This window comes from Anser cygnoides, chromosome 1, assembly GCF_040182565.1.
Source record: "Anser cygnoides isolate HZ-2024a breed goose chromosome 1, Taihu_goose_T2T_genome, whole genome shotgun sequence".
In the NCBI taxonomy this organism is placed as follows: domain Eukaryota; kingdom Metazoa; phylum Chordata; class Aves; order Anseriformes; family Anatidae; genus Anser; species Anser cygnoides.
Window position 1 is genome coordinate 205,133,364 of NC_089873.1, and position 25,231 is coordinate 205,158,594.

The 25,231-nt window shown below is 37.0% G+C and overlaps 1 protein-coding gene across 31 annotated transcripts in view; it reads right to left on the reverse strand.

Annotated features, from left to right (window-relative positions):
• DLG2 (discs large MAGUK scaffold protein 2) overlaps positions 1–25,231 on the reverse strand; it is a 1,043,894-nt gene that overhangs the window by 324,433 nt on the left and 694,230 nt on the right. For 29 of the 31 annotated variants that reach the window (XR_010828657.1, XR_010828656.1, XM_048080922.2 and 26 more), the window contains 2 exons: positions 23,571–23,695; positions 1,063–1,232 (listed from right to left, as the gene is read on the reverse strand). Coding sequence is in view for 28 of the 31 variants with exons in the window: in XM_048080922.2 (XP_047936879.1) it covers positions 1,063–1,232; positions 23,571–23,695 (295 nt within the window). In the remaining 3 variants the exon portion in view is untranslated. Of the gene's footprint in view, positions 1–1,062; positions 1,233–13,370; positions 13,738–13,907; positions 14,099–23,570; positions 23,696–25,231 lie in introns of those variants that run through there. The other 2 variants (XM_048080944.2, XM_048080943.2) reach the window with 2 other exon arrangements.

The following is a 25,231-nucleotide window of genomic DNA, read 5'->3' on the forward strand; positions in this document are numbered from 1 at the left end:
TAAAGGAAAGCACTGAAAAAAACCCTACAGATTATTCAGTGCAGATGAAACAGGCAGAATAATCTCATATGTATGAAATATATTGGACATGTGAATTCATTCATTTCATGTGTATGCTATTAATTAAAGACTTGCTTAAGAAACAAAAGGCAAAAATCTACTGTCTCTTCATTCTATTCTCATACACTGTGAAAAAAAAATAATTTTCTTTGTCCAGAAATTAGATATAAAAGAAAAATAATGATCTAACAGCTAATAGCTGTAACGAAATTTCAGGCAGGAAAAACAATAAAATTAAGTTTGTTAAAAAATAACTTCTATAAATAATAATAATAATAAAGCATAAAAGGAAAGGTGAAAAGAAAATATAAAATTTCACTTCAACAAATATTACTCAGCTTCCTGTGAGATGCTTTACAATTTGTAATGATGCTACTAAAAATTTGTGTGTGGTTTTGTTGTTTGGTTTGTTGTGAGTTTTGTTTGTTTGTTTCTGTAGGCTGAAGGTTCTGTTAAAAGTGATAAAGGTGATTTAGACAAGGGAAGGCCTTCTCCTAGGCTTCCATGGAATTTTTTTGAAGGAAAAAATAAAATTCTTTTATGTATCTAGGTAAATTAGTAGTCCTTGTTCTGGAGATAACTGCAGGAGAAACCATCAACATGAAAACAGAAAGAAGAGGTTGGATACCCATGAAATGTCCTTAATAAAGGGAGAATGCAGAAACTCTGCATCCAACATCAAAGGTCCAACACAGAGGAATTTTAGAAGAAACGTATCTGCTGTCAATAAAAGCATACTATTTCTGTCTTGCATTTATTCTGAAGGTAAGGAGCTATCTCTACAGCAAACATGAAATGAAACAAATCACGACTTCTTGAATTCTTTATATTCCAGGAATAGACCTTCAACAATGAATTCAAGTTCTACCAACCTAAATTCACTGTATTTCAGTATTTGACAGGTCAACTAGTTAACCAATCGACAAAATCAGGTCCTATTTGAGCTAAGAGAGAGGTCAAACATCAAGGTTAAAATGGATGTCTTTTTATGTGCGTATTTACCTTTAGGTCCTTTGAACAACTTGATCTCTACCACGGTCTCCAGAATAGGTCTTCTTCGACGAACATACAATCGGACTATGGAGCCAGCCTCTTTTAGGGCCTCCACAGCTTTGCTGTGTGAGACTTCTGACACATCCACCTCATTCACTCGCAAGATGCAGTCATTGACCCTACAAGAAAAACAAAGAATAACAGATACTAAATGCTTCAGCTGTTATTTTGGACTGAGCAAGGTTTTGTCAGTAGTGTTATAAAACGAAAAACACACCACTGGCAATTTTACCAGATGACAATCTTCATGCAATATGCTAGTTTAGCAATGAGATGGAAACAGAATGCATCTCTCCAAAAGACATCCTGGATTCAAACTACAGTCTACCTACTCACCTACATCATACTCACCTACTCACCTACCACCCTCCATCATAAATTGGGGCTGGATCCACTGAGTGGAAAAGAATACTAAACATCTTGGTTTTGCAGACTTTATTAAAAGACTTTTTACTAATATCATCTAGTTACAACATTCATGATGCATGCTTTTTCTACTACTACCATTGCTCTTAAGGAAATATGTTAATTTAATTTAATACAGAGAGATCAGTATTCATTAAAATACCTTCTTAAATCTTCTTAAATCTCTCTTACTTCTTCAGCAGAGCCAAAAATTCTTAAGTTATCAAAACACAAATGCTGTCCTACAAACAGCAATTTAAAAGAGAATATTTCATCCTAAATAACATGAATAAATTTCATTGTTTATGTTTTCACCACAAAATGTGTCTCCAAGATCTGCTGTTTGGTAATAACATCTATTTTTATAGAATACTAAAAACATTCCATCATTTTCTTATTTTTGTTATTTGCTGAGGATTAGCTAATATATTCACCCTCAAAACAACCTAATGAGGTGGAGTAGTATTTTCTATATTTTACAGTTAAAAAGAAAATCTACACTTTGACAGCACTAAAACCATCTCCATAGCACCAGGCTAATATCTTAACTACTGTGCCAACCTTTCTTTGCAAATGAGTGTAAGTAAGAAACGCAAATTCCAAGCAACTAGATGAACTTAAACTATACTGTTCTTATGTGATGAACATTTACTATGAGATGCCTGTAAGTATTTTGGGTACTGAAGAAAAAGGCATATATAAATGAATGTGTTCTTTTGCATGCCTGAAAGGACAATCAGCAAAGAAAATATGGAATGCTAAAAATATTCTCATTTTCGCTGTCTCTATACATAAAGACTGACCACGAAATACAACCCTTTACAGCAAAAGAACACTTGAGCTGGATATTGCTCAGGAGTCTTAGCACATGAAGAGAGAATGAATTGTTCACAAAAGATTATCTGAACTCTGAGAACTTAGAATGGACTTTTATTATATTCGAGTGCTGCTGTCTTTGTTTAAAACAAAACAAAACAAAACAAACAAAAAAACCACTACTCGAAACCAAAGATTTTTTATGTTATCAGTCTTTTGAAAGAACATTTACTGGGGGAAATACTGATAATATCCTTCAACTGGCAATTGGTCTGATGTGGAAAGGACAGAAAATTGAAACTCCTGACAAAAAGTGCTGTATTGCAAAGTTTCCAGTTTTTGTTCAATGACTGGGTTTCCTGCTTTCTGTCAATGCCAGAAGCATTCATGTGTAATTGTGTGGTTTGGCTGTCAAATTAATAAGTGGTCTAATATAAATTGCTTTTTTCTATTAAATAAATTATGAATGCATCCTGCTACTACTTCCTACTCAGATAGTAATTATGTCTAAACTGCTACTCTGTCTTTCTATTAATACTGCCATATATCTGATTTCTGTCAAATTTCTGACTCTTATTGTCATACTTAAAATACAAACTATACGAATGCTAATGAAGAAAACACAGGATCCTAGCCATTGGATAGTTATGAAGATGATAAAGAGGGAAAAAAATATAAAAACGCTAAAAAGAAGTGTTACATTTCTTTTGTTTCATATACTCTGTGCACTGCACTGATAAGTATTGATACTACTCAATAACCCTATATATCTACAACCTCTCACAAAGGTTCTATTGATGCCTCTGTAAAAGATATAAAAAAAAAAAAAAGTCTTCCAGAAAAAGTCAACTAAGAACACGCAATTGTAACTTGCCAAAATCAGTAAGCCACACACATACTAAATAAAGCAAAAATAAAGCAAAGCCTTTGGAAAAGGACATTTACACTCCGACAGAAATCCCACCCTAGAATTACCTATTCCCTTAAAACTGTAAGACCATTGTTAATTAAAAATACTCAGATTAATAGTACTATTGTAGGATGAATGTAAGTGAGATAACACAAAGCTGCTCTGGTGGTGGAAGTACTTCACTACAAAGTATTCTGTTTGTATACTAACTTTATCAGTGCAGATGTAACTCTGACACTAATAATCCTATTTAGTTTGCTATGATGAACCCACCTAGTGTGAGATATCCACCTATACCCTTCCAAAGCCACAGCTCCATCACACACACAGGGTGAATGTTTTAGTTTCTGTAGCTAAAATATATATATATATATATTGAAAAAAATACATGCACATGCATCTGAGCGTGCATGTGCATATATAAGTACCTATAGAATTCTTATGGCTTTAACACAATTTTTAATGGACACACTGATGCAGCAATAGATCAACAGTGATCTCATGGGTCTACAAATATTCATTGATAATATTCAGACCACTAAAACAGCAGGTCCACTGTGAAATGAAATAAAGGACATAAGCTGGTGAACTGATCTTAACCTTCTTTTTATTATTATTAATATAGACGCTCCAGAAGCTTTTTAAAATTTTGTACAATCCAGTTAAACAGTGCAGTTTCTACCATTCTCAAGTTCTACTCTCTTAGTGACCTATAAATGCTGCAGCAGTATAAAACTAAAATAAAAATAGCCAAAAATATCGGTAAATCCAGCATCAGAAAATTCTTTTAGCTGTTGAAGTTAAGGTCTTATCACTTAGAGGCTATAATTTTGCTCTTGTGAACAGTCCTCCAGTGTATTTTCCCAGTTTCATTGAGATGTTCATGTAAAAACTATATGGCAAAAATATATTTCTTTTGTTGATACATGAACTCCCTTCCCAATTTATCTTAAAATCTTCCCAAGGTGGGTATACACTCTCTGTGCAAGTTAGTTTCAGGCCCAGCTTCAGACAAGTTTAACAAAAGATCTGGCCCATAATCTAAATATAGTAATACACAAGTCAAAAAAAAGAAAAAAAGAGATCCCTATACTAATAACTATATTTGTTCCACAAAATCTCCAAGTCGGAGGAAATTGTTCCAACAAACCTCGTTTTCACAACAAGAGATTTTTTAATACTAAAGCATTTATCTAATAGAATCAGTACTTTTAAATTATTGCCACTCTACTTAACCTTTCTCCTTGAGAAAGGAAATATGTTCATATGGTTACTTTTTAAGATACTTACAGTAAAAAATGTAAAACTTTCTAATGAAAAAAGCAGAAAAGGAAGTTGTATTCTAAGCTATGTCTAATGAGTTTTGCAACAATTAAAAAAATATATATTTTTTAAATTCTGAACAAAAAGAACTGTTAAAAAAGTCTTAAAATGTAGAACTTTAATTGCTAAGGCTTAATAATACAGTCTCAGCATCTGCTGATGCTATGGGTTCACAGAGTTCCTGGCTAAATTTACTCATGTTTCTTTGAAAGCAACATGCGATTGGAAGTATTTTGGAAACTGCATGTACCAGGTTGAAAAAGAATGAAAATATGTTTGCACCATAACTTAAAAGAACATAACTCTAGAAACAATGTTCATGGTATTGTTTCCTTGAAAAAAGAGGGACTACATATCTCAGTTCAGCAAAGCATAGAAGTCTCTGATTTAATTTTCAAGTACAAGTAATCTTATTTCTATTTTAGCCAAAATACTCAAACTGTGACTCGCATTATGCATATACTTCAATCTATTCAAGTCACCCATGCAGGTAACTGCTAAGTTAAAATTAAGCGAGGCAGCTCGTCCCATGGCATGCTGGCTCATCTAAATACTGTTACAAAATGGATATATTCTACAAGAATTTGTAGAATAATTCAGATATGAAGAACTCTGGCTCACAAAATACAGAACACAGTACATGCTACAACCACATCAAGACAGTTACAACTGATGCAAGAAATATGAGAGAGATTTTGCCTTTTAAGACAGGGTCAGAGATGCAGAGGTTTACCAGTAGCTGTTGCTATCTTCAACACAAATGAGTGGTTGGATTAATTACAAAAAAATACTATGCTTTAAGGGCTTCTTCCAACTTTGTTCTAAACCTGACTACCTTCATCTGAGTTTTCTGATTACTAATTTCAAGAAACTGTGCAGACATCCTTGAAAAGCTGGTAATTGCTTCAGTCAAGTTGTAAGAACAGAAGATGAACGCGACCCTTAGGCACCTATCAGAAATATAGTAGGCGACAACTGGTAATGATTATTCTGTTCAGTCTGTTCTACGCAATATGGTGCCCTGCAGTGAGACCCAAAGCAGTCTAGTACAGCAGCAAAGAGCTGCAGAAGACCAAATGGTCCTGCCAGGAAACATTAACCCTCTTGCAATTCCATAGAGGAACTACTTGGAATCAACCATGGTCTCAGAAACAAGGGACTTATCTGCGCTCCACAGGACAATGCAGACACTAAAAGCTGCAGTAATCCACAGGCCTTAGTTATCATCTAGACACCTCCAGACTCATTGGCAGTCTATTAATGGGGCAGCCCTGCTTACACAAATACAGTTACCCTGATTTCTACTGCAGAAAGGCCAACATTATCAGATCATTTTGACGCAATTCTAACTTTTTCAGGTACTTCGTCAGAAAAGTTAAAATTAATATGGACTTTATTCTTTAGCCAAAGCTTAGAAATGAAGAAAAAAAATACTGTTATTAAGGGAGAATCGGTACAAAACCCTAGGTACCAGATAGAAATGATAAGTAAGAGAGAACTAAACTTTCACTTTGTTTCTTTGCTCCTGCTTTGTCTAACCTTTTCAGCCACAGTTCCCCTATAAAAGGGCTGATGCTTCTTTTTTTTTTTTTTTTTGCCTTTTTTTTTTCCTTACAGACGTCACAAGAACAAGCACTTCAAGCAGGAACAAAAGATTATAGGTGACAAGTTGAAAGGACTGACTATTATCCTTTCTTAAAGATATCAGTGAATCATAATGTAAATACATTACCTGACCCCAGGAGAACCAATCTAGTCCATTAGTTAGGGAAGACTGCCACCTCCATCCCATTGTTGACTTCTTTATTTTTTTTATTTTTTGGGGGTAATTTTGATATCCACCCTCCCCATCTCATGGTAAGTAAAACGTACAGTATATAGGGATAAAAAATGCAATTATTGGCACTGGCCCATAAAATTTCTTTACATTATTATTATTATTGTAATTTCAACCAAGAATGCAGAATAAAGAATCTCAAATTTAAAAAAGCAGTCTTCAGATCTGCCTATTCAATTACTGAATATAAAGCTAAAACTAAATGCCAATGATACACATGTACCATGGGGCATACTGTTTTTTAAGTATAATGATACTTAGACACATGATTCAATTTCTGTAGAAAAATCACATATACCCTCAGGCCCCTTTCTGACATTGTAAACTAGTATAAAACTACTGTTATGTCCAATTTAAAAATAAAGGGATAAAACATAGCAGTAAAAGAAAATTTCAGATCTCATTTGCAATTTATGGTTCTTTCTGCAAACTAGAGAACATCAAGTGCTTATGAAAATAAGTTTGATGAAGGCGCCAGCCAATCCTAATTCAAAATTTGACCCTTATGTGTTTTATAATGAAATTCCATATATCTCATCGAAGAGTTACTGGCTGAAACATGGCTGATAAAAGTTATGGTTTGGGTGGAAAAATAATTTATGAATGACTTGAGAGAATTTGAGCTAAACTTAATAAAAATCTGAACTCCTACGAGCAATCTTGTTTTAAATATATATGCAGATATTACAACAATATAATGGAAACCCAAATGTATTTAACATGAAGGCAGTATCTGAAGTATATTTAACCCACGCTTCCAGCAAGGGCAGAATTGTCTGTGGTCTTGAGAAAAGCAGATAAAAACTAAAGCCAAAAGTTTGGTTTGGACTAAAACCAAAGTGTTGCAAGTGTTGCAAGAGAAAAAAAAAAAAAAAAAAAAAAAACACTTCATCTTCCCAATTCTTAAGCAAGTGCCATTCACGTGTAACAAATAAATTGAGGAAAAATATCATGTTTTTCCCACAAAATGTTCACCCGATGCCATCCCAACTCTTTCTGTACAACTTTGAGCCAGTCACTTCCCTTTTTCGTAGTCTTCAAATAGAAGATGATAAACCCATTTACCTTCCCCTTACCTTTTTCTTCTGTTTACATAATAAACTTTCCAGAGGAAAATCTGCACATTTTTGGCTAATCTCAGGCAGGGACCAGCCCCCAGTGTAGCCTGTAGGCATACTGACCACAACAGATAATGAACCAAAGCAGCTCTCTGCCTTCTCCTGGCTGCATTCACCCTTGAACCCAGCCCTTAGAAGTCAGAGATGAAGGCCAAATGCTTCCACCACTTGCAAAGGGGGTGGGCGGATGGGTCTGTATGTGTGTAAAGACAGGGAACTAAACTCTGGCATAGCATTTCTGTGAGTACATAGAGCCAGATAGATGCTTTCTCTGTCTGTGCTAGCAAACCAGTTTCTGTGTGTTGGCTGTGTGGAGCCTGAAAGCTGAGACGAGTCCTGTCAAAAAGCAGGGTGTGCTTGGTTAGGCCTAGTGCTGTGCTGCTGCAGCCTCAACTCACACCAGCAACCAGCTTGATTTTCAGCCAGAGACCGAAATCAAAAACCCTAGGAATGTTTTCCATTTAAGAATATGTGTTGCTTTTACAAGAGTAATAGAAACCCTGCAGCAGTATCTGCAGCATACCACCAGCCGTCAGCCCACACCTACTGGCAGGAGGTTTTGGTGAGTGACCTGAAGTTGTGTTAGTTGTCCCCACAGTTCATTGTACACTCCTCTGGACCGTTGCAGCAGTCTTGGCATAGAAAGAGCGATCTACCGTTCCGAGAGGAAAGTCAGTCTTGATCGTGTTCCCTCCCAGCTGAGAGAACAGAAAAGAAGCAAAACAGAAAAGAGCAGGAGAAAAAGCCTGTGCACAGCAGACCCTGCTCGCTCCCCCTGGACTGGTGCAATGTCTTGGCCGCTTTTCTGATTGTCCAGGACAAACTAGCAGGAAGCCCTCATCCTCCAGAAGGCAACAGCCATGTGGGATTGCACCAGAAAGCAGAAAGCATGGGGGAAATTCCTCCTCTGTATACCAGGAGCCCAGTTATGGTTTAGGAGGAAGAAATGCCTACTGTACTGCAGTCAAAAATTTCAGATCACCTCCAAGAGGGTTTAAGGTCATACCAGCCTGACTTGCAGCTGTGTTACCAGAGGACTTCCATTTCATTTCCAGAACAGAGACTGAAGGCAAATTGTCAGGGAACAATTCAGATTTCAGAAAACACTTCTGAATTTCAGAATGTGTTATTGCTTCAAATGATTGTGCATTTCCATAGCCTGTTAATAATACGGCCTAACTGAGACCCGAGACATAACCAGCACAGTTATAGAACTGTCAGGAGGCATTTACATTTATTGTCCATTGCTACTGCTTTAGTTACTCATGGATTTTTTAGTACAACAGCCATCTTAATGAAATGTCTATGTATTAAAGAGTCTGCATTACAGTAACTGCATTTGGAACACAAGCCAGTGACTGGTAACAGTATCAGTAAAAATATTAGCACAGCAGCTCCTTATCATGCACAGCATGCCTTCTCCCCTCTCCCTGTGTTTCATTTATGACTCTAATTTCTATTTTGGAAGTTGTAAGTCAGAAACAGACAGCATATGCACTATATAATTAGGAATGGAAAAGTCCCTGCAGCCTTTAGACTGCTAGAAGAAAATATATTTAGAATCTTTAATATGTTCCTATTCACACAGTTTCAATGGAGGACACATTAGCATTTGCTTTTCTTTACTCTTTTTTTTTTTATATATATATTATTTTAAAGGTCTTAAACTCAGCTGCAAGACTTCATTCTAGGCACAAACTTGGCTAAAAAGCAGTTTATCTGTTGTTTAAAATACTTTGGATCATTTCTGCATTCTAGCCTAATTCTGAGAACTTCCTGGGGAAAGGCTGGGGCTCTCCTTCAGTTAACCCTTTCTACCACGCTGAACAGATCATATTAGCCTTTTAGGCAGTATGCCTGTATCATGGGATGTCTATTTGTTTGGAAGTGCTTATATACATCTCCATTGAAAATATCTGCAAAGATACTATCTAGTATCCAAGAGAGTCTGAAGACAGCTCATATACATCAAATTGGCACAGTGAAATCCAATGCAGGGTTAGCCACACCAGCACAGACACTGGCAGCAGTAGATCTAGCATGGAAAGCCACCTGGATTGCTGTTTACCATATGTCTACAGCCAATTATCATTGGTAAAGGGCCATGTTAATGCCACTCTGCAACTTTGAGCTCGTTTAGAACTAGCTTGAGCTCCTGCAAAACCAGCCATGCAGTGACTGATTTCAAGAGGGGGCCCATTAATGGCTACCAAAAGGAATAAAAATAGGAAAAAGAAAAGGACAGGCTCAACCCTACAGTGCAAAAACCTCTCTCACAAATTAAAATCAGAGACCTTGAGGGCTGGATGGCTGCAGGGTAAGATGGCCATCACTCAGGCTGCACCGAGCTCCCCAGCCAAACTTTACCATCTATGTCCCCACTGAGGAGCACGACCCACCCAGGAATCCTGCCCTTTGCTTAATGGAAACACTGCTGCCCCTGAATGATCAAGCTGCAGGGAAGATTGGAGCTAAAGTGTGGTTGAAGATGTTTCCCTGGCTGCAAAGATAAAAGCTATATGAAACCATAAGCCAGAACAGGGGTCCATCGGACCTGCTGTTTCCTTCCAATGGTGGCCTTTACCAGATAGTATAGGAAAAGAACAATACAGTATTTACCCAGAATACATTTTCAGATTCTGATGACTCTAGGGTTTCCTGAATCACATATACTACTATTTTATTTAATAGCCTGAGCTAGGTTCCTTTTCCACAAATTCAATTTGTTTTCAAAACCCATGTACACTTCGTATCCACAGTGTTCTCTGCCAGTCAGTATGGCTTTGCTACCAGTTAATAAATAAACAAATTCATTTGATCTCCCCAAATCCTTTCATTAGAAGAGATAGCAAACATTGCTCCCTGGTCAATCTCAATGCTCTGTTTCTCTCCTGTGCTTAGGAAACAGGACATAATCTCTTGCCTTTCATAACTGATTTTTCATCATCATAAGAAAGGCCCTGCTAGACAAACTCTACAAGCCAAAGGCATATAGCTGATCTAGTGGTCACACTAGTTACCACCAGTGATAACATTTCAGAGAAACCCCACCCCTCCATCTTTCTATTTATCTGAACACCTCTTGGCTGCACCTACAGATTTATAAGTGAACTCTGGAAAACAAACAAACAAACAACGACGACAACAACAACAACAACAAAAAAGCAGTTCAAGTCAAAGCTGTTTCTATTAGCTTTGTTTCTTGAAGAAATGACATTGTTTTACATTGAAAAAAATTTCCAGACAAGCCAAAAATAAGTCATTTCATTCTAATACATTTTGAATTAAAATAAAATAGAATAAAACAAAATAAAAGGTTACACAGTCAGGGAAACAAAAATCAAAACAACCATCTGCTGTCTTATTATCCAATATCACCTCCTAGAAAAATGATTCCAGAGCTGAAGATGTTCCACTTTTTATAATGTAATGCTCTTTTTAAATTGCAGTAAAAATCTCCCATTATTCTGGAAAGCATCCTCAATATAAGAATGAAAGTAAATTTTGCTTCTTGCTTTGACTCGATTAAATATTTAAATATATTTCAAAAATTGTCACCACAATGTGTCCCTGATCAATGCTCATGATATCCATAGGGACGAGGCCCTGGTTCACAACTTGCACCTTTCTCTGTGAATGACATGTTTACTGCAACACCGCTCTTACTCAATATTTGTCTTTCAGGAAGTGAAGCAATTTTGGAAGTAAAGAATAAAAGACATTTATTTCATAGCTCTTCCAGTTTAATTACTTTTCTGGAAGATGTGGGCTCATGCTTCCTAGGAAGAGGATGGAGAATGCAGGTTTCCCTTCAGAGATGAGCTGAAAGGTGAATTATTTTTTTGTTGTTTGTTTATTATTTTTTAATAAAGGAATCCCTGACTTACTTTTCTCCCTTTGCCACTGAAAAGCAATGTGGACCTAATTTTGCATCAAAAAATGTTTGCTCAGCTAGTATTGCATGCTGAAGTCTTTTTAGACCTGAAATTTGTATATAGCAAATTTTTATGTGGGGATGCAGCCAGCACTCCATTAAGAAAAGCTCACAGGCAAGTGAGACTTAAAAAAAATAGCTTATTTAAACAATTATAAGTCCAATAAGTAAACTGTATAATTTAAATTAATTCCCACATCTGTTGAAGACTTTTAAAAATTTACTACTGCCTAATGCACTAAACATGTATATTTTAAGTTGTTGATTTCCAAAAGAAACTTGGTAAGCAGTTAACCTGAGTCCATTCTTAGGCACAAGAGTGAATGTGTTACTAAATTTTTAAAACTAACACTGCAGAAAAACAATAATTTGACCTTATTATTATTATTCAAAACTTTATAAAAGCTGAAGCTTCAAAAAAACGCATGAATGCTCACTGCATCATATTGACTTGGAAGTACTTGAAAGTTACTCATGATGACCTCCTGGAACATGACCAACAATATTCAGGAGCTAAAAATGGTGGTGAATTCCACAATAACTCCAAATATTGCTGTCTACATCCTCACCTTAGGAAAAAAAAAATACTGTCAAAATTTCTCATATATCTGCCCCAAGGTTGAGCCAAGGGAACAACAACACTGTGAAAAGTATCATTTTTATTTTCTCTGATAAAATCCAGAGGTTCAGGATGCTTCTTGGACAAACCCAACGTATACTGAGAAGAGAAGCAAAACCCCATTGGGTTTACGCCTCCCAGAAGAGCCTAACCTCCTTACACATGCTTTGAGAACAGGAAGTAGTCGTTAGCTAATAGCTAATCTCGCAGGGTGTAGCTATGTAGAGTTGAGAGGGAGGAATAGCTAGCACCCCTTCAATTTGCACACAGACAGACTCAAGCATACACTTTTTGGACAAGTCAAGTCTAAACAGACATACAATAGGAGGACTTCTCCATTTGTTTTTTTCCTTCATCACAAATACCCTGAAAGCAGAATCATACCCTGTTACTACATAAGGGACTTGGAAGTATAGCTATTCTAAATCACTTATAACACAATGATTTTCTGCATCAAACTTTCAGCTATTGCTTGACTAGCATAACTCAAGGCAAATTAATTCTCATTTACTAGGTAAGACACACCTATAGAAACTTTGTACGGAGTTTATGATCTTTTGCTTCACATATTATTGTTTTAAGACATATTACGTGCATAAGGCAGACTCCCTTCCCCCCAAAATACACAACATCCAGTTCAAGCAGAGTTAGGAATTACGATCCATAAATGTATGCCAAGTTAAAACTGCTGGGTTGGGGATGAATTATTTCCTTTGCCAGACACATCAGTATAAAAGACAAAACAAAACACTTTTCCAATCATAAAAGATAATTTTTACTTATCAGAACTGAAATTCCTGCCTTGAGTTACTGGAAACCAAGTCCAACTTTACTAAAAGCAATAGAACTGCAATTACTCAGACCAGATACCAGAGTGAGGTGACCGCTCCAAATAAAGCTAGCAACCCACTGACCAAATGCCTGGTTAGTAATCAATCAGCCACTAGGCCTGATGAGCCCACATTTTTGTTTAAATACTTGATTTTGATTGCAAGTTTATGACAGCGAGGGGATAGCAGAGGAAGCAGAGAGTTCCATATAGGCAGGGGAGGGCAGGATGGGGAGGGGGATCACAGACAGAGGGCAGGAAGCTGGGGCTGGTTGGCACGCCAGGAGGCTTCCCTGCAACAGGCTCTCAAACTTCAGTCAAATTTCTTTTATTAACCCTTTCGCGAGACCTATAGCAAGTGCCATTTCCCTTTTTTACTACACAAAAAAATAAGTTGCTTCCCCCACCCTTTCCTTTGCATTTCTTATCCAGCTCATTTCTCAGCTTTGGTATCCTTCGCTCTTACCACATTTTTCCATTCCTCCGTCCGTTCTCTAACTCCCCAGTTATCCTCAGTCTCTCTGCGTCTCGTCTCCTGCCACTGCCATGTACGATGCTTTCCTCCTGAAACTACTGCCACTAGCAACCAAGCACTGAAACTGAGCGCATCCAGGCTCTGTCAGCAGCTCGGCTTTATCTGGGTGGCTCTGGCAGCCAGCAGAGACAGCAGCCTCTAACGGTGGCCAGAAGGAAAACTTCTGCTCACAGGATGAATATCTGTGTTTGCCTTCAAAGCCGGAGGCCAACGTGGGAGAGCAGAGGGGCAGAGAATGAGAAAAAAGGAGGTGTAGGTAGCTGTGGGGTGTTGTGGGAGGAAGGTGTTGGGATAAAGAAATGGGAAAGGAAAACAAAACCCTGTAAAGTCTGAGATGAATGAAGAAGGCACCAGGAAGCTGCAAAGCTCCTCCCAGCTTCAGGCTGCTCTGCAGGTAGTGGAAGATGCCCCAGGCCAGGCTCTGTAGGTGTGGTAGAGGGCAGGGACATCTCCACAGCCCTCACTTACCCTCCGAGCCCTCCGGTTTGGCTGGCTCCAGCACCATGCGGGGGTTCGAGGCCTGGCGTTGCACAGCCTCCAGTGCTGCCTTGGCGAGTCCAGCCCAGGGAAGGACGAGGTGCTTCCTTGGGTCCAAGATATGCTTTGGCTGCTAAATACACCAAACTACCTGGTTATTCCTCACCCGTGGTTAAAATCCTCCCAACTGACACTAGCGCTGTCTGAAGCATATTCAGGTTTGTGCAGGAAAACCAGTTACAACAGATAACCCAGAAGGCAATTCCACATTCGTTTTTTTTACAAGCACTTTTCATCTTTGGCGCTCAAAGTGCTTTGCAAATATGAACTCGTTTAAGCTTCACAACAAGCCCCGTGAGGCAAAGATAATGATCACTATACCCATTTTACAAATGGAGAAACTTTAGCACAAAAGAAGAAAAGTGTTACCACAGATCAGGCGTAGCAAGTTGAGAACAAAACTACGCAGTCCTGCCTCCCAGGCGCTTGCACTAACAAGTAGAAAACACTCCCTTCCGCTCGGGTTTGATTAAGAAGAGCTATTCCAAACAAAGGTGTAGCATTAAAAAAAAAATGAAAGGGAAGAAAACGTGTACTTCAAGTTCTGTAGGAAACTTCAGGAGCTTCAGAATGTAAGTCCTATTAGGCTACACACTTTGAGTAAGCGAAAAAAAAATAATCTTGCTTCTTGCAGTGACATGACTCAGAGTAACATGCAGAATGGCACAATGTAAACAACACATCCGAACAAAATACTCACACATATTGCAAGGTTGATATTAAAACCTGCATGCCATGGGGAAATAAATGTAAGCCCCCTGTTCTAACTTCTATAGTAAAAGCGAAATGAGGAATGTAGCAACAGAGATCAGGAATGGTTAGGAAATACAGTTTGGCTAAAGCCTGAAAGTCCAAGTGTTTATTCAAACTGCAGCTGAGAGTTTTGACAGTGCATGAAATGACAGACTGTCTGTCTCACCATGTATTAGCATTTCTGGGATTAGCTGTCAGAAGCAAAAAAGCCAACCAAGCTTTTTCTTCAAAGTTTTTGAATCAGACCTTTGCTGTTTATAAGGAACCTTTTTTTTTTTTTTTTTAATGAGAACCTAAGTCTTTTCCCTGTTTATCCGAAATCTTATTTTCAGATTCAGTGGGAATTGAAAGAAATGAAAAATTCAGCAGAACCCCAGAGGGTTACACCTGTTGAGTATAGGAACAGATGTGAAATATTTTTTTCCTTGACTAATGCCAGACTCCACAGAGAACTGACGATTTCTAAGGTATATAACCGCAGAGGGCTTCTTACACAAGACAAATTATCACTGAGCTATTTAAATTTGTAACTGCAGTAGAAGTGCAAACATGTTGATGAAATAATCACTTGGATTTGGCTGCACAGTTCTGTTCTGATGCTGCTGCAGCATGCTGGGGCTACTGAAATTTCTGGTGGGATAGCTGCTAAAGAAACTCCTGGCAAAGAGCCCTGTTGACCAATTCAGTACCACTGCATGAAACACCTCATGCAATTGGCATTATAAACCTGCAAGGTACCTACAGCCCTAATAACACGCTATTTTGCTTAAGTGTTATTCTCAAACAGTGGTTTCAGTTAGTGGAAGACAGCTCAGAAACTTACTGGGGGAAGAAACCGATCCAAAAAAAAAAAAAAAACCTACAAAAATGTCCATCGTTATTTTCTATAAAGAGGCTATTAAAATTCACCAGTTTCAAAGCCCACAAGCCAGAGAAAAGCCATGGCTTTACTTCCTATTAAATTATATTTCATTTACCTGAGAATTCATCTGTCAAAACATCATTTCCCAATCCTTTCTTGCATGGCATAAGAGATTTTTCTGCAGCCTATCAAATTATTTTCAAAGTAGAAAAAGCAGAAGTACAGTCAAATTCACAGACATATTGGGTCTCTGAAATACTGAATAAGGAATTCAAACTTCATGTAGGAAAAAAAAAGAAAGAAAAAGAAGGATTCAGCAAAAGAAAAGTGAAGTGGTGAAAACAGCTGAAAGGAGAATTAAATGGTAACATATTCCATTGTCGAAAAGAAGTATAGGTTGGTAATTTAAAACAAGAGTCATTGTAAGCCACTTAAAATATATATATATATATATGAAAATTCAATTTTGGTTTTGTGACCTGCCTTTTTTATGTAGATCCCCCGTGATAATTCATTCTTTTATATCATAGTAGCTCAAAAAACGATATGCACAGATACACTGACAAACACAGTTAATAAGATCAAACTTCCTAACACAAACCAGGACAGGGTGAGCAGTCAATAATTCATGATCTAATTGATGACTGTCTGCAAGGCAAGCATGTTTTGCCTAATGGGGTGAATGTCTCTTTATTAACTTACTACTAAATTATGTACTGGACTAATAGCATTGTCAGAGGCCTGTAAACAGTGCAGATATGAATCAGTGTTTTGTGGCAGTACTGTAATTGTAATAACATCCTGAACAAGCTTTATGCCATTGCAATGTGCATAGACCTGGTACTGATAGGCTTAATTCAAGATCAAAAGTTAACAGGGACTTAGGCAGTGAATCACAAGGAAGACACACTTCTGTTTTGATATATAATGACGGTGAAATAAAGCCAGTTGCCCAAGCTGGATTAGAGACACACTTGTAAAGAACATGATCCCTCCTGGGAGCAGCTCTTCACATTAATCTGAAAAAGCTCCTAATTTTTTCCTATTCTCATTCCCAATTCATTTCTCAGTAAGCAGTCTAGAGTTACAAACGGATACCAACAGGTAACAACTGTGTGCCTGCTGCTGCTGGAGGGATTGAGGTTTCAGACTTTTCATCAGAGGTGAAGTACTGTCATTGCAGCCTGTGGGGCAAAGACCGAAGGGGGGTCTTTTATCAAATCACTTCCCAACTGGGGCCTTGCTTCTGTTCCCTCTCCTCCATTTCTTTTTCCCTTTGAGTTTCTCAGGCAAACTGGATGTAATTATACCAGTGTGCTTCTTAATTCTAATTTTAAAGTTTGAATGAATAGCATGAATTTGTAGTGTTTTCTCTTTGGTTCATCTTTAGTAAGATGGGGGGAGGGGGGGGGGGGGGGGGAAGAGCTGACCAGAATGGAATCTTTGCCTTTAAATTCCCTTTTCTCAGTTTAATTTTTTATTATGAACAAAGTATGCATGAGAAAGAGGTTCCTCTCTTGCTATATATATCTAAGTAAATTATAACACTTCGACACTTCACAGTGGGTTAGTTGATAACTGAAGAGAACACAAATCTAATTTGTTAAAAACCTTTGCTGGTAGACATTTAACTGAGGCCTTAAGGCACAGAAATAGAAGAGAAGGAATCACTATTCTATTCCAAGCTTTCTGCCTGATTTACTGGATAACTAAGAGTAAGTTATTTAGGCTCTTGTCTCCAACAATTAGCATGTGTGCTGCATTATTTGCCCACACCAGATCACTTTGAAAGCTAGGGAAAAATATCCACTGGGGCTGACTGTTATGATGATGGTAGAACAAGGCAGCATGCCTTAAAAATTCTGCAGTTAAATAATCCTAAACCCGCTGACAATCAGTAATTAGAGTAGTATCAGGAAAGACACATTTGCAAAGGAAAGACAAACACAGCACACCCTTAGTAGTTTTTAACCTACAGGATTCAGATGGCTGAGGGTACGTGTGCTGTTTCTGATCAGTCTGCCAAAGGTAACTGGCAGTAGGTGTGCTTTTCTAAATGTGTTTAATTTCTTACAAATGCCTACAACCTTAAGGGAAAAAAAAAAAAAAAAAAAAGAAAAAAAAGAAATGTTCACAAATGGGAAGAGACTTGAAACCAGTTTCCTAGAAGAAAGAATGAATGAAATAGCTACAGGTCCAGGCAGCTTACCAGGGCAGGATGCCTGCGGGGACAACCACTTTCTTCCTTTGACTCATTCCTCTCATCAGCCCTCTTTCCTATTGAGTACATCTCAGGCTCAAATACCAAAATAACCTTTGGTACAACAGTATCCCTTGAAATGCAAGCCCAAGGCTGTCCATATCAATCTCACAGTCCTGCAAATAAACTCTTTCATATTCAATCACATTAGCAGTAACAATGTGATCTTTGAACCACAGGTTCCATAAGATTCCCTAGGCCACAAGATTGGTACAAAATATAAGATTTCAACCCAGGCTGTATCCCAGATTTTTTTGTTTTCTACATTCCAAGACCTTTTAAAATTCATATTTCCAAATTTCCTTCACAAAATGGAAAAGTGCTTTTTCTGAATCTGGAAGCAATGGGTCAAGAATTCATATCTATTCATTCCTGCAGACAGACTTCTGAGAAAAATAACTCCACCATAAGACCAGAAAAAGACTGTGATAAACTATAAATAGATTTTATTTTATTTATTTATTTTACTTAAAATTGTTTCAGTTTATGACTACTGGAAAAAAAATATATTTGGGGTGTCTTTGCTCTTTATACTTGTCCATAATTGACAGCTTTTCATCATTCTTTTACTAGCTCTTATTTTAATCAAGTTTTACCAGCACACTGCTTCTAGTTCCGTTAACTGATCACTCATGTTTTCACAGAGTATGGTGAATTTTTTAAATGTATGCTGCATTTTAGAATCCAGAATATCACTTATGATCAATAACTGTCAATAGAAGGAATTGCTGAGATGATATATTGAAGTTCATTGTTTTATCTAGGCAATTGAGTCAACTACTATATTTTTTCCCCAACACATAGTCAAATAAAACTAAAAAAAAAAGGCACTGAGACATAAACTGATGCAATTCTCTTTCTTTCAGATAGTAAAAGTCTAAATTCAGACCTTCTTTATTAAAATGTAGATGCTTGCCCATGGAAGACTGACTTTTGTAAGAGACAGAAGAAGCAGCTTTTATGCATCAGAAGTTTTAAAAAATCAAACTGCTGAGAGAAATTCTCCTTCAACTTCGACAGTGGGAATGTTTGCTACTCCTGGAGCTTTTAGATTTTGTCTGTCACTGACTTGAAAATCAAAGCTTCAAATAACCATGGTATGCAGCATTCAGCAAAAACTAATTTTCAGTTATTCCCAAGACTATTATATTCACATTTACCTAAAGTAATCAAATCCAAAAGTAATTATTTTGTATTCCGTGAAGTTATTTACCAAAAGAAACCAGAAAAGAAGAAGTTTCCTCTGCAATATATGGACATCACAGAAGATTCCACAACTTTGTATTTTGGAAGATTAGGGGTCTGTGCCAGTGTACTTACCTAAAATGTTCTCTACAGTCTGAATTGTGCAGTGCATTGTCTGTTTTACTAGCTGTAGAAGTCAGCGTATTTCAGAGAGGATAGTATGAAAAATAGTATGTATTAATATTTGAAAGTTCAAGAAATCTTACAAATCTAGTAATGTTTTATTAAAATGAATGTAGCCTAAAGTGGCTGATAACTTTTACTGTTAAATATTGCTGTAAAGATATATGGGCCATGAAGAGATACAAACCCACACTATGCATTGTACCTACTGTCAATAAAAGTAGTGCTCCCCAAAACTAAACAAAACCAAAACAACAGCAACAAAAACAAACAAACACCATAAACAAAAAACAACAGAAAAGTAGAAATTTATTTACCTTTGTTCCACTCTCACAATCAGGTTTTATATATAAATACAATCTACAGAATCAGAGAGTAATTCAGGCTGGAAAAGACCTCTGGAGGACATCTAATTCAACCTTTGAATTGAAAAGTTAAATTCCATTGCTCAGGGTTTTGTCCAGACAAACTTTGGAACCATCTAAAGACAGAGATCCCACAACCTTGCTGAACCACCACTTACAATGCCTCACTAAACTACCCTCATTAAAGAAAAAAACTCCCACCACCACCATCTCACACCCATCTTGCATTTCCCTTGTTGCAACATTTGACTGTTGCCTCTAGTGCTTCCTCTCAACTGTCCTCCATGCTGGCCTTCATCACTACCACAGCACACTGATGACTCAGGTGCAAATTAGAGAATCACAGTACCATTTAGTTTGGAAAGCACCTCTTGAGATCATTTCATCCAGCCCTTCCTGCTGAAGCAGGGTTAGCTTGAGCAGGTTGTCCAGAAACATGACTGGTCAGGGTTTGAATACCTCCAAGGATGCAGACTCCATAATTTCTCCGGGCAATTTGTCCCACTGCTTGACCACTGTCACAGTAAAAAAAAAAAAAAAAGTACTGTCTTGTGCTCAGACGGAATTTCACGTTTTAATTAATCTATTTATTATTTTCATTTTGTGTCCATTGCTTCTTGACCTGGGCTCTATGCAGAAGAGTAAGGCTCTGTCATCTTCCTTCCCTCCCTCATTGTCACAGTTATAAATATAAACTGCCCACCAGGACCCCCAGGTCTTCCCTGCAAAGCTGTTTTCCACAATGCCAAGCCCTCACCCTCTACCACAACTGTTACTCCTTCCCAGCTTCAGGAGGTTGTGTTTGCTTTTGTTGGACTTTGATGAAGCTACTATCTACTCTTCTGCTTGTCAGTCCATACATACATGTAAAAGATTTGCCAGGGTCTGAAGCATTAAGTCCATTTCTTGAAGGTCGCTTTCAGAATCTCTCTATTTGAGGAACTTCACTGAGCACAATTACATAAAAGGGACTTTATGTAAGATGCAGTAAAAGTGATTTTACAGGCTTTTATGATTTAAGAAAAGGCAGTAGATTTAGAAGCCAGTCCAAACAGTCCACAATACTATATAATATACAGTAATTGCAGGCAGAGTCCGAGGCAAAAGTGGACACCGAAAGTATATATATATATTTTCTGTAAATAAACACCAATCCCCCTTTCTCAGGGATTCAAATAGGACTTCTGCTAGGTACGTGGATTATCGCCTTTCTCGATGGATGTTACTGCATGTCATTGAGCTGCTGTTCCTACTGAGTGGCCTTAGCTGATAAACTTGCCATTAAGTAAAATTATTTGTTATGTAAGTCAGCAGAAGCTGCCCCAGGATAGCTCTTCTCTTCAGTGGCATATTGGTAAAGATCACTGATACATACATTTTCAGGTGTTCCTAAGACATGACAGGATTGTTTCCTTGCTAGCACTGTAGCGAAGTGAAACCCACTTAGCAGATAAAACAAGGAAAGGAGGAATCTTCCCCTAGGAAAAACATTGTGAAATAAAATAAAATCTCGCCATCCCAAACCTTTTAAACATGGAGTTTATATGCAAATAGCTCTCTTGCATTCCAGACAGAAACTTTTCTTGGAAATCATGGTGAGGTCTTTTGAATGGCTTCTGCCCTTACACTGTAAAATATTGAAAAAAAAAAAAAGTTCTATAACAGTGTGTCTGTTCAGCTTGTGTTTGAGTGTAAGATTGGGAAAGCCAAGTACAAATTCACGTGTACTACACAAATTTTGAAGAGCCTTTGGGAAACTGAGGCAGGAAAAAAACGCCTTTTGAGTGCTGAGTACAATACAGAGTTACTGGGAAGAAATTCCAGGTACTCTGTATCCCAGATACTCTATCTGGAATTGATACTGTGTGATATTCAGCTAAAAAATTAAGATTTTATTGAGTGTAAAACCCACAGGATTAAGTCAATCCATTTTCCTAATGGTAGTTTTTAGAGACATATTTTTAATATGCCTACAGTTTTACCTGAAGTTAAAAAGTTCTGCTGATTGAATTTGATCTAATTGCATTCAGATATTCTGTACTAACGAGAGAAGAATTTGATGTAAATGAGTTCTGTTTACAAAAGAGAAGAGCAAAAATACCAAACCGAATATATGTTTATCAAATATTTTTACTACTGTGGTTAAATTTGAATTATAACATTTCACTTCAAAATGCTAACAAATACTGTACTCTAAGACTATAATAATAGTCTTAGTAATAAGATAAACTTTTATTACAAAACACAAAGCTTTCCAGGTCTAATCTTAGTATGGATTAATGAATTGCATTAGTACAATATCTTTTGTGGATTTAGAAGGTCTTCTTAAGACTTACAACACAGTAATTACCAAATAACCATGAGTTCAATTTACAGTAGTTAATTAGTAAAGCAATGAATTACAAAATACTTGATTTCATATAAAGATAGTAAGACAAAAAAAACAACGACGTGTGTCTTCTTAATAGCTTAAACCAGAACAGCTTCCAAAAGTAATAAAAACTCTACTAAAAAGATATTATTATTTTTTGAAAGGAATTCTTTCTTATTTGTGGTAAAGTTTAAGACCCCCTATGTTGTTTGTCATGTCATATTTGATAGGGTGATTTCCAAACATGTGCTTCCTGACCCTGTTTTGCATGAAGCCCATCTGGCCCAAAGCAGACCTTTACAGTATAGATCACTGTAGCTGAGCTACTTGAATGCTCTTTTAAGATGTGATTCTTCTATCGTAGACATTGACTTTAGCATGTGATGTATGACAAAATAGAAATGCCTAGGTTTTTCTTCACTGACTGTTAGGGGACTCTAAAATGATTAGTTTAGATGTAGATTGCTGCACCTTAGTCATAAAGTTACATGAGATTATTTCTCCTCTCTTTGTCTACAATCTTATTTATATCATACACTCTTCAGGCACTGCCAACCACCCTGACTCCTTATCACTGTAACAGCAAAAGTAACATTATTTTCCTAAAAGGAATTACTAACCTAACATATGAAATATTCAAAGCTTCCTCTAAAAACTGACCAATTCCTCATACTTTTATTTTTGAATTAAAGGACAAGGCTTTCCAAAAATGTTTCTGTTACCATCTGGTCACATTTCATGAATTTTAGGCCATCTGTTTTTTGGCAAAGACTCCTAGAGGTCAGGTTCCAGTGCTGAGATCCCAAAAACTTCAGAATTTTATCCAAAGTCTTTCCAGCTAAATTGCCTTTTTGCAGCATCAGCAGGCTTCTCAACTGACATATGATTGCCAGTCTCTGTGACAGACAGAAACCTTTCTGAGTTAAGTCTGTAAGGAAAGAGAAGCACAAGTACTTTTGTGGTACATCTTGTTTAAGACACGCACTACAATGTATCTGGGTACCACAATTTTCAAGTGATCTATGTGTTTACCTCAGGAGCTACAGCAAAAGAATACTCTGGAGGTGACTCAAAATACAGAACAGAGCCATTGCATCCTGACAGAGACAAAAAGAAAAAAAAAGTTTGGAAATGCAGATAAGCATACCTCACTGCTGCAGTCAAACAACAGGGAGCATCTACAAATAGCTACGGCTACTTAGGAATGGCTCTGCAGTTTGGGAAGTGTTGATAGCCTTAATATATAACATGAAAGCGTAGCTCTTCAGTCATGAACATATAGTGATCAAGCAGAGAAGACTTTCTTTTTGATAATGACTTTTTCCTCCTCCTGTCCCCATCTCTCCTCTTGTACTAAATGAAATGACTGGTACAAAGATGGAGGTGGAACCAGCAAATGCCCCTTTATACAGGGCTTAACTAACCTTATCCCTTAACTAACTTTATTAGTATTTAAGCTACTTAAAGCAGTTTTCCTACATTAGCAGAAAGGAGACTCTAGTCATGTCATTTACTCCCCCTGACCACATGAAAGACCCAGTTCACACTGGACTCTTAGAGGACAGTTTATAATAATGTAGCATTTTGTTTCCAAACATCTCTAGACAGTTTTTACCTGAGTCTTCCATCCTCTGCTGCAGCTCCTCCTGGTATAATCTTAGTTATGAATATCCCAGGATCATCCCCAATGTGTGGGTTATCTGTTCCTCCAGCAATACTGAACCCCAGGCCAGAATTCCCCTGAAAAAGTAAAGAAAAGAAAATGCATCACCAGATGCTGGATTTCTACAGAACTTACCTGCAGTGCACAAGCAAAGTATCCTTGCTTCTTAAAGAGAGTATTTTATTTGGCATCACCATACTTTCAGGTGGGTGACTCAGCCAGAAAAAAAAAGAAAAATAATTGTCAGTTAAAGAACAGAAGCTGCAAACACAAAGAACTCCCAGAGTTAATGGCAGAGTTAATGGATGCTTCTGCAGAAACAGGATTTGACCTAAATTTGTTTTCAAAAGCAGTCACATAAATTAGCATCTGAACTCCAATATGAATTTATCCAAGTCAATGAGAGCTAGAGGCTAAAAACACTTCAGAGCTTTAAAAAGATGTTTAAAAAGCCCTTCATTTATAAATGGAAAAAGTGAGTAACATTTAGCTCTGAAATATTTTAGTACATCATTTTCTGTTGAAAAGAGATCGTTGTTCAGATTCATGTGCATTTATTTATTAAAAAAAACAACCCACAGTATGTCTTTCATCCTACTGATTTGCTACGAGGAAATGTTTGAAATATTCATTATAAAGATCTATTCAATAATCCTATTTACTGCTACTGCTATTTATGACGATATCATGAGAAATAAGTTAGTATGCATGCACATACATACACACAAATGCAGCCATTATTTCTCACGTACAATTCTAACCAGCAATTCTAACCCATTTTTGGAAATACATTTAAGTTACTACACTTTTTCTATATAAATAAATATTAATCAGAGACATTCTTTTGAAATACAATAATACATTCAATGCAATACAATACTGGATGGAGTCTCCATCGTCCCAAGGTATTTTTACAATTAGGTATTTAGGCTTATCATAGTTGTACAGAACTATTGTTATTGCAAAATATGTCCAGTGTTGTGGTGCTGTGGATAAAATACATTCAGGGCACTGAAAGTATCTTTTTTTTTTTTTTTCTTCACTGTAATTTCATGCAGCATCTCAGATTACTGGTAATTGCTTTTCATCACTGCTGCTTGTGGACAGATATCTCATTCAGTCCTAGTGATAAGAATTGCTACTAAAAACAGCAAATAGCACCTCTTTTGCTGTTGTCATTTTGTTTTAAATATATATATATATTTGTTTTTAAACTGTAGTTCAGTTACTAGGTCAGGCATGTGTACTTTGTGTATGAAAATCTGCATGTTGCCTGTGTGCAGTGTGTCAAATTCTCAGTTCTGTTATCAGTATTCTACCTTCACAAATGATGCAGTTCTCATTACTCAGGAGATGTCCACAGAATCTGCAGCTCTGCTATCAGCATATAATTGTGAATAAATTTTCAGTACTGAACTAATTTATAATCCAAGGAGAAAGATTTAGAATTACACGTATCTTAATGATGGTCAGGTAGCTATAATATGAAAAACATAACATTGTGTGTACATATAACACTTTCTCTATATTTTCTCTAGTGTTAATAAGTATCTCCAGGCCAGCATTATAAACCTATGACTTAATCTCTCTTTCATCATCGGGATCATCTCAGA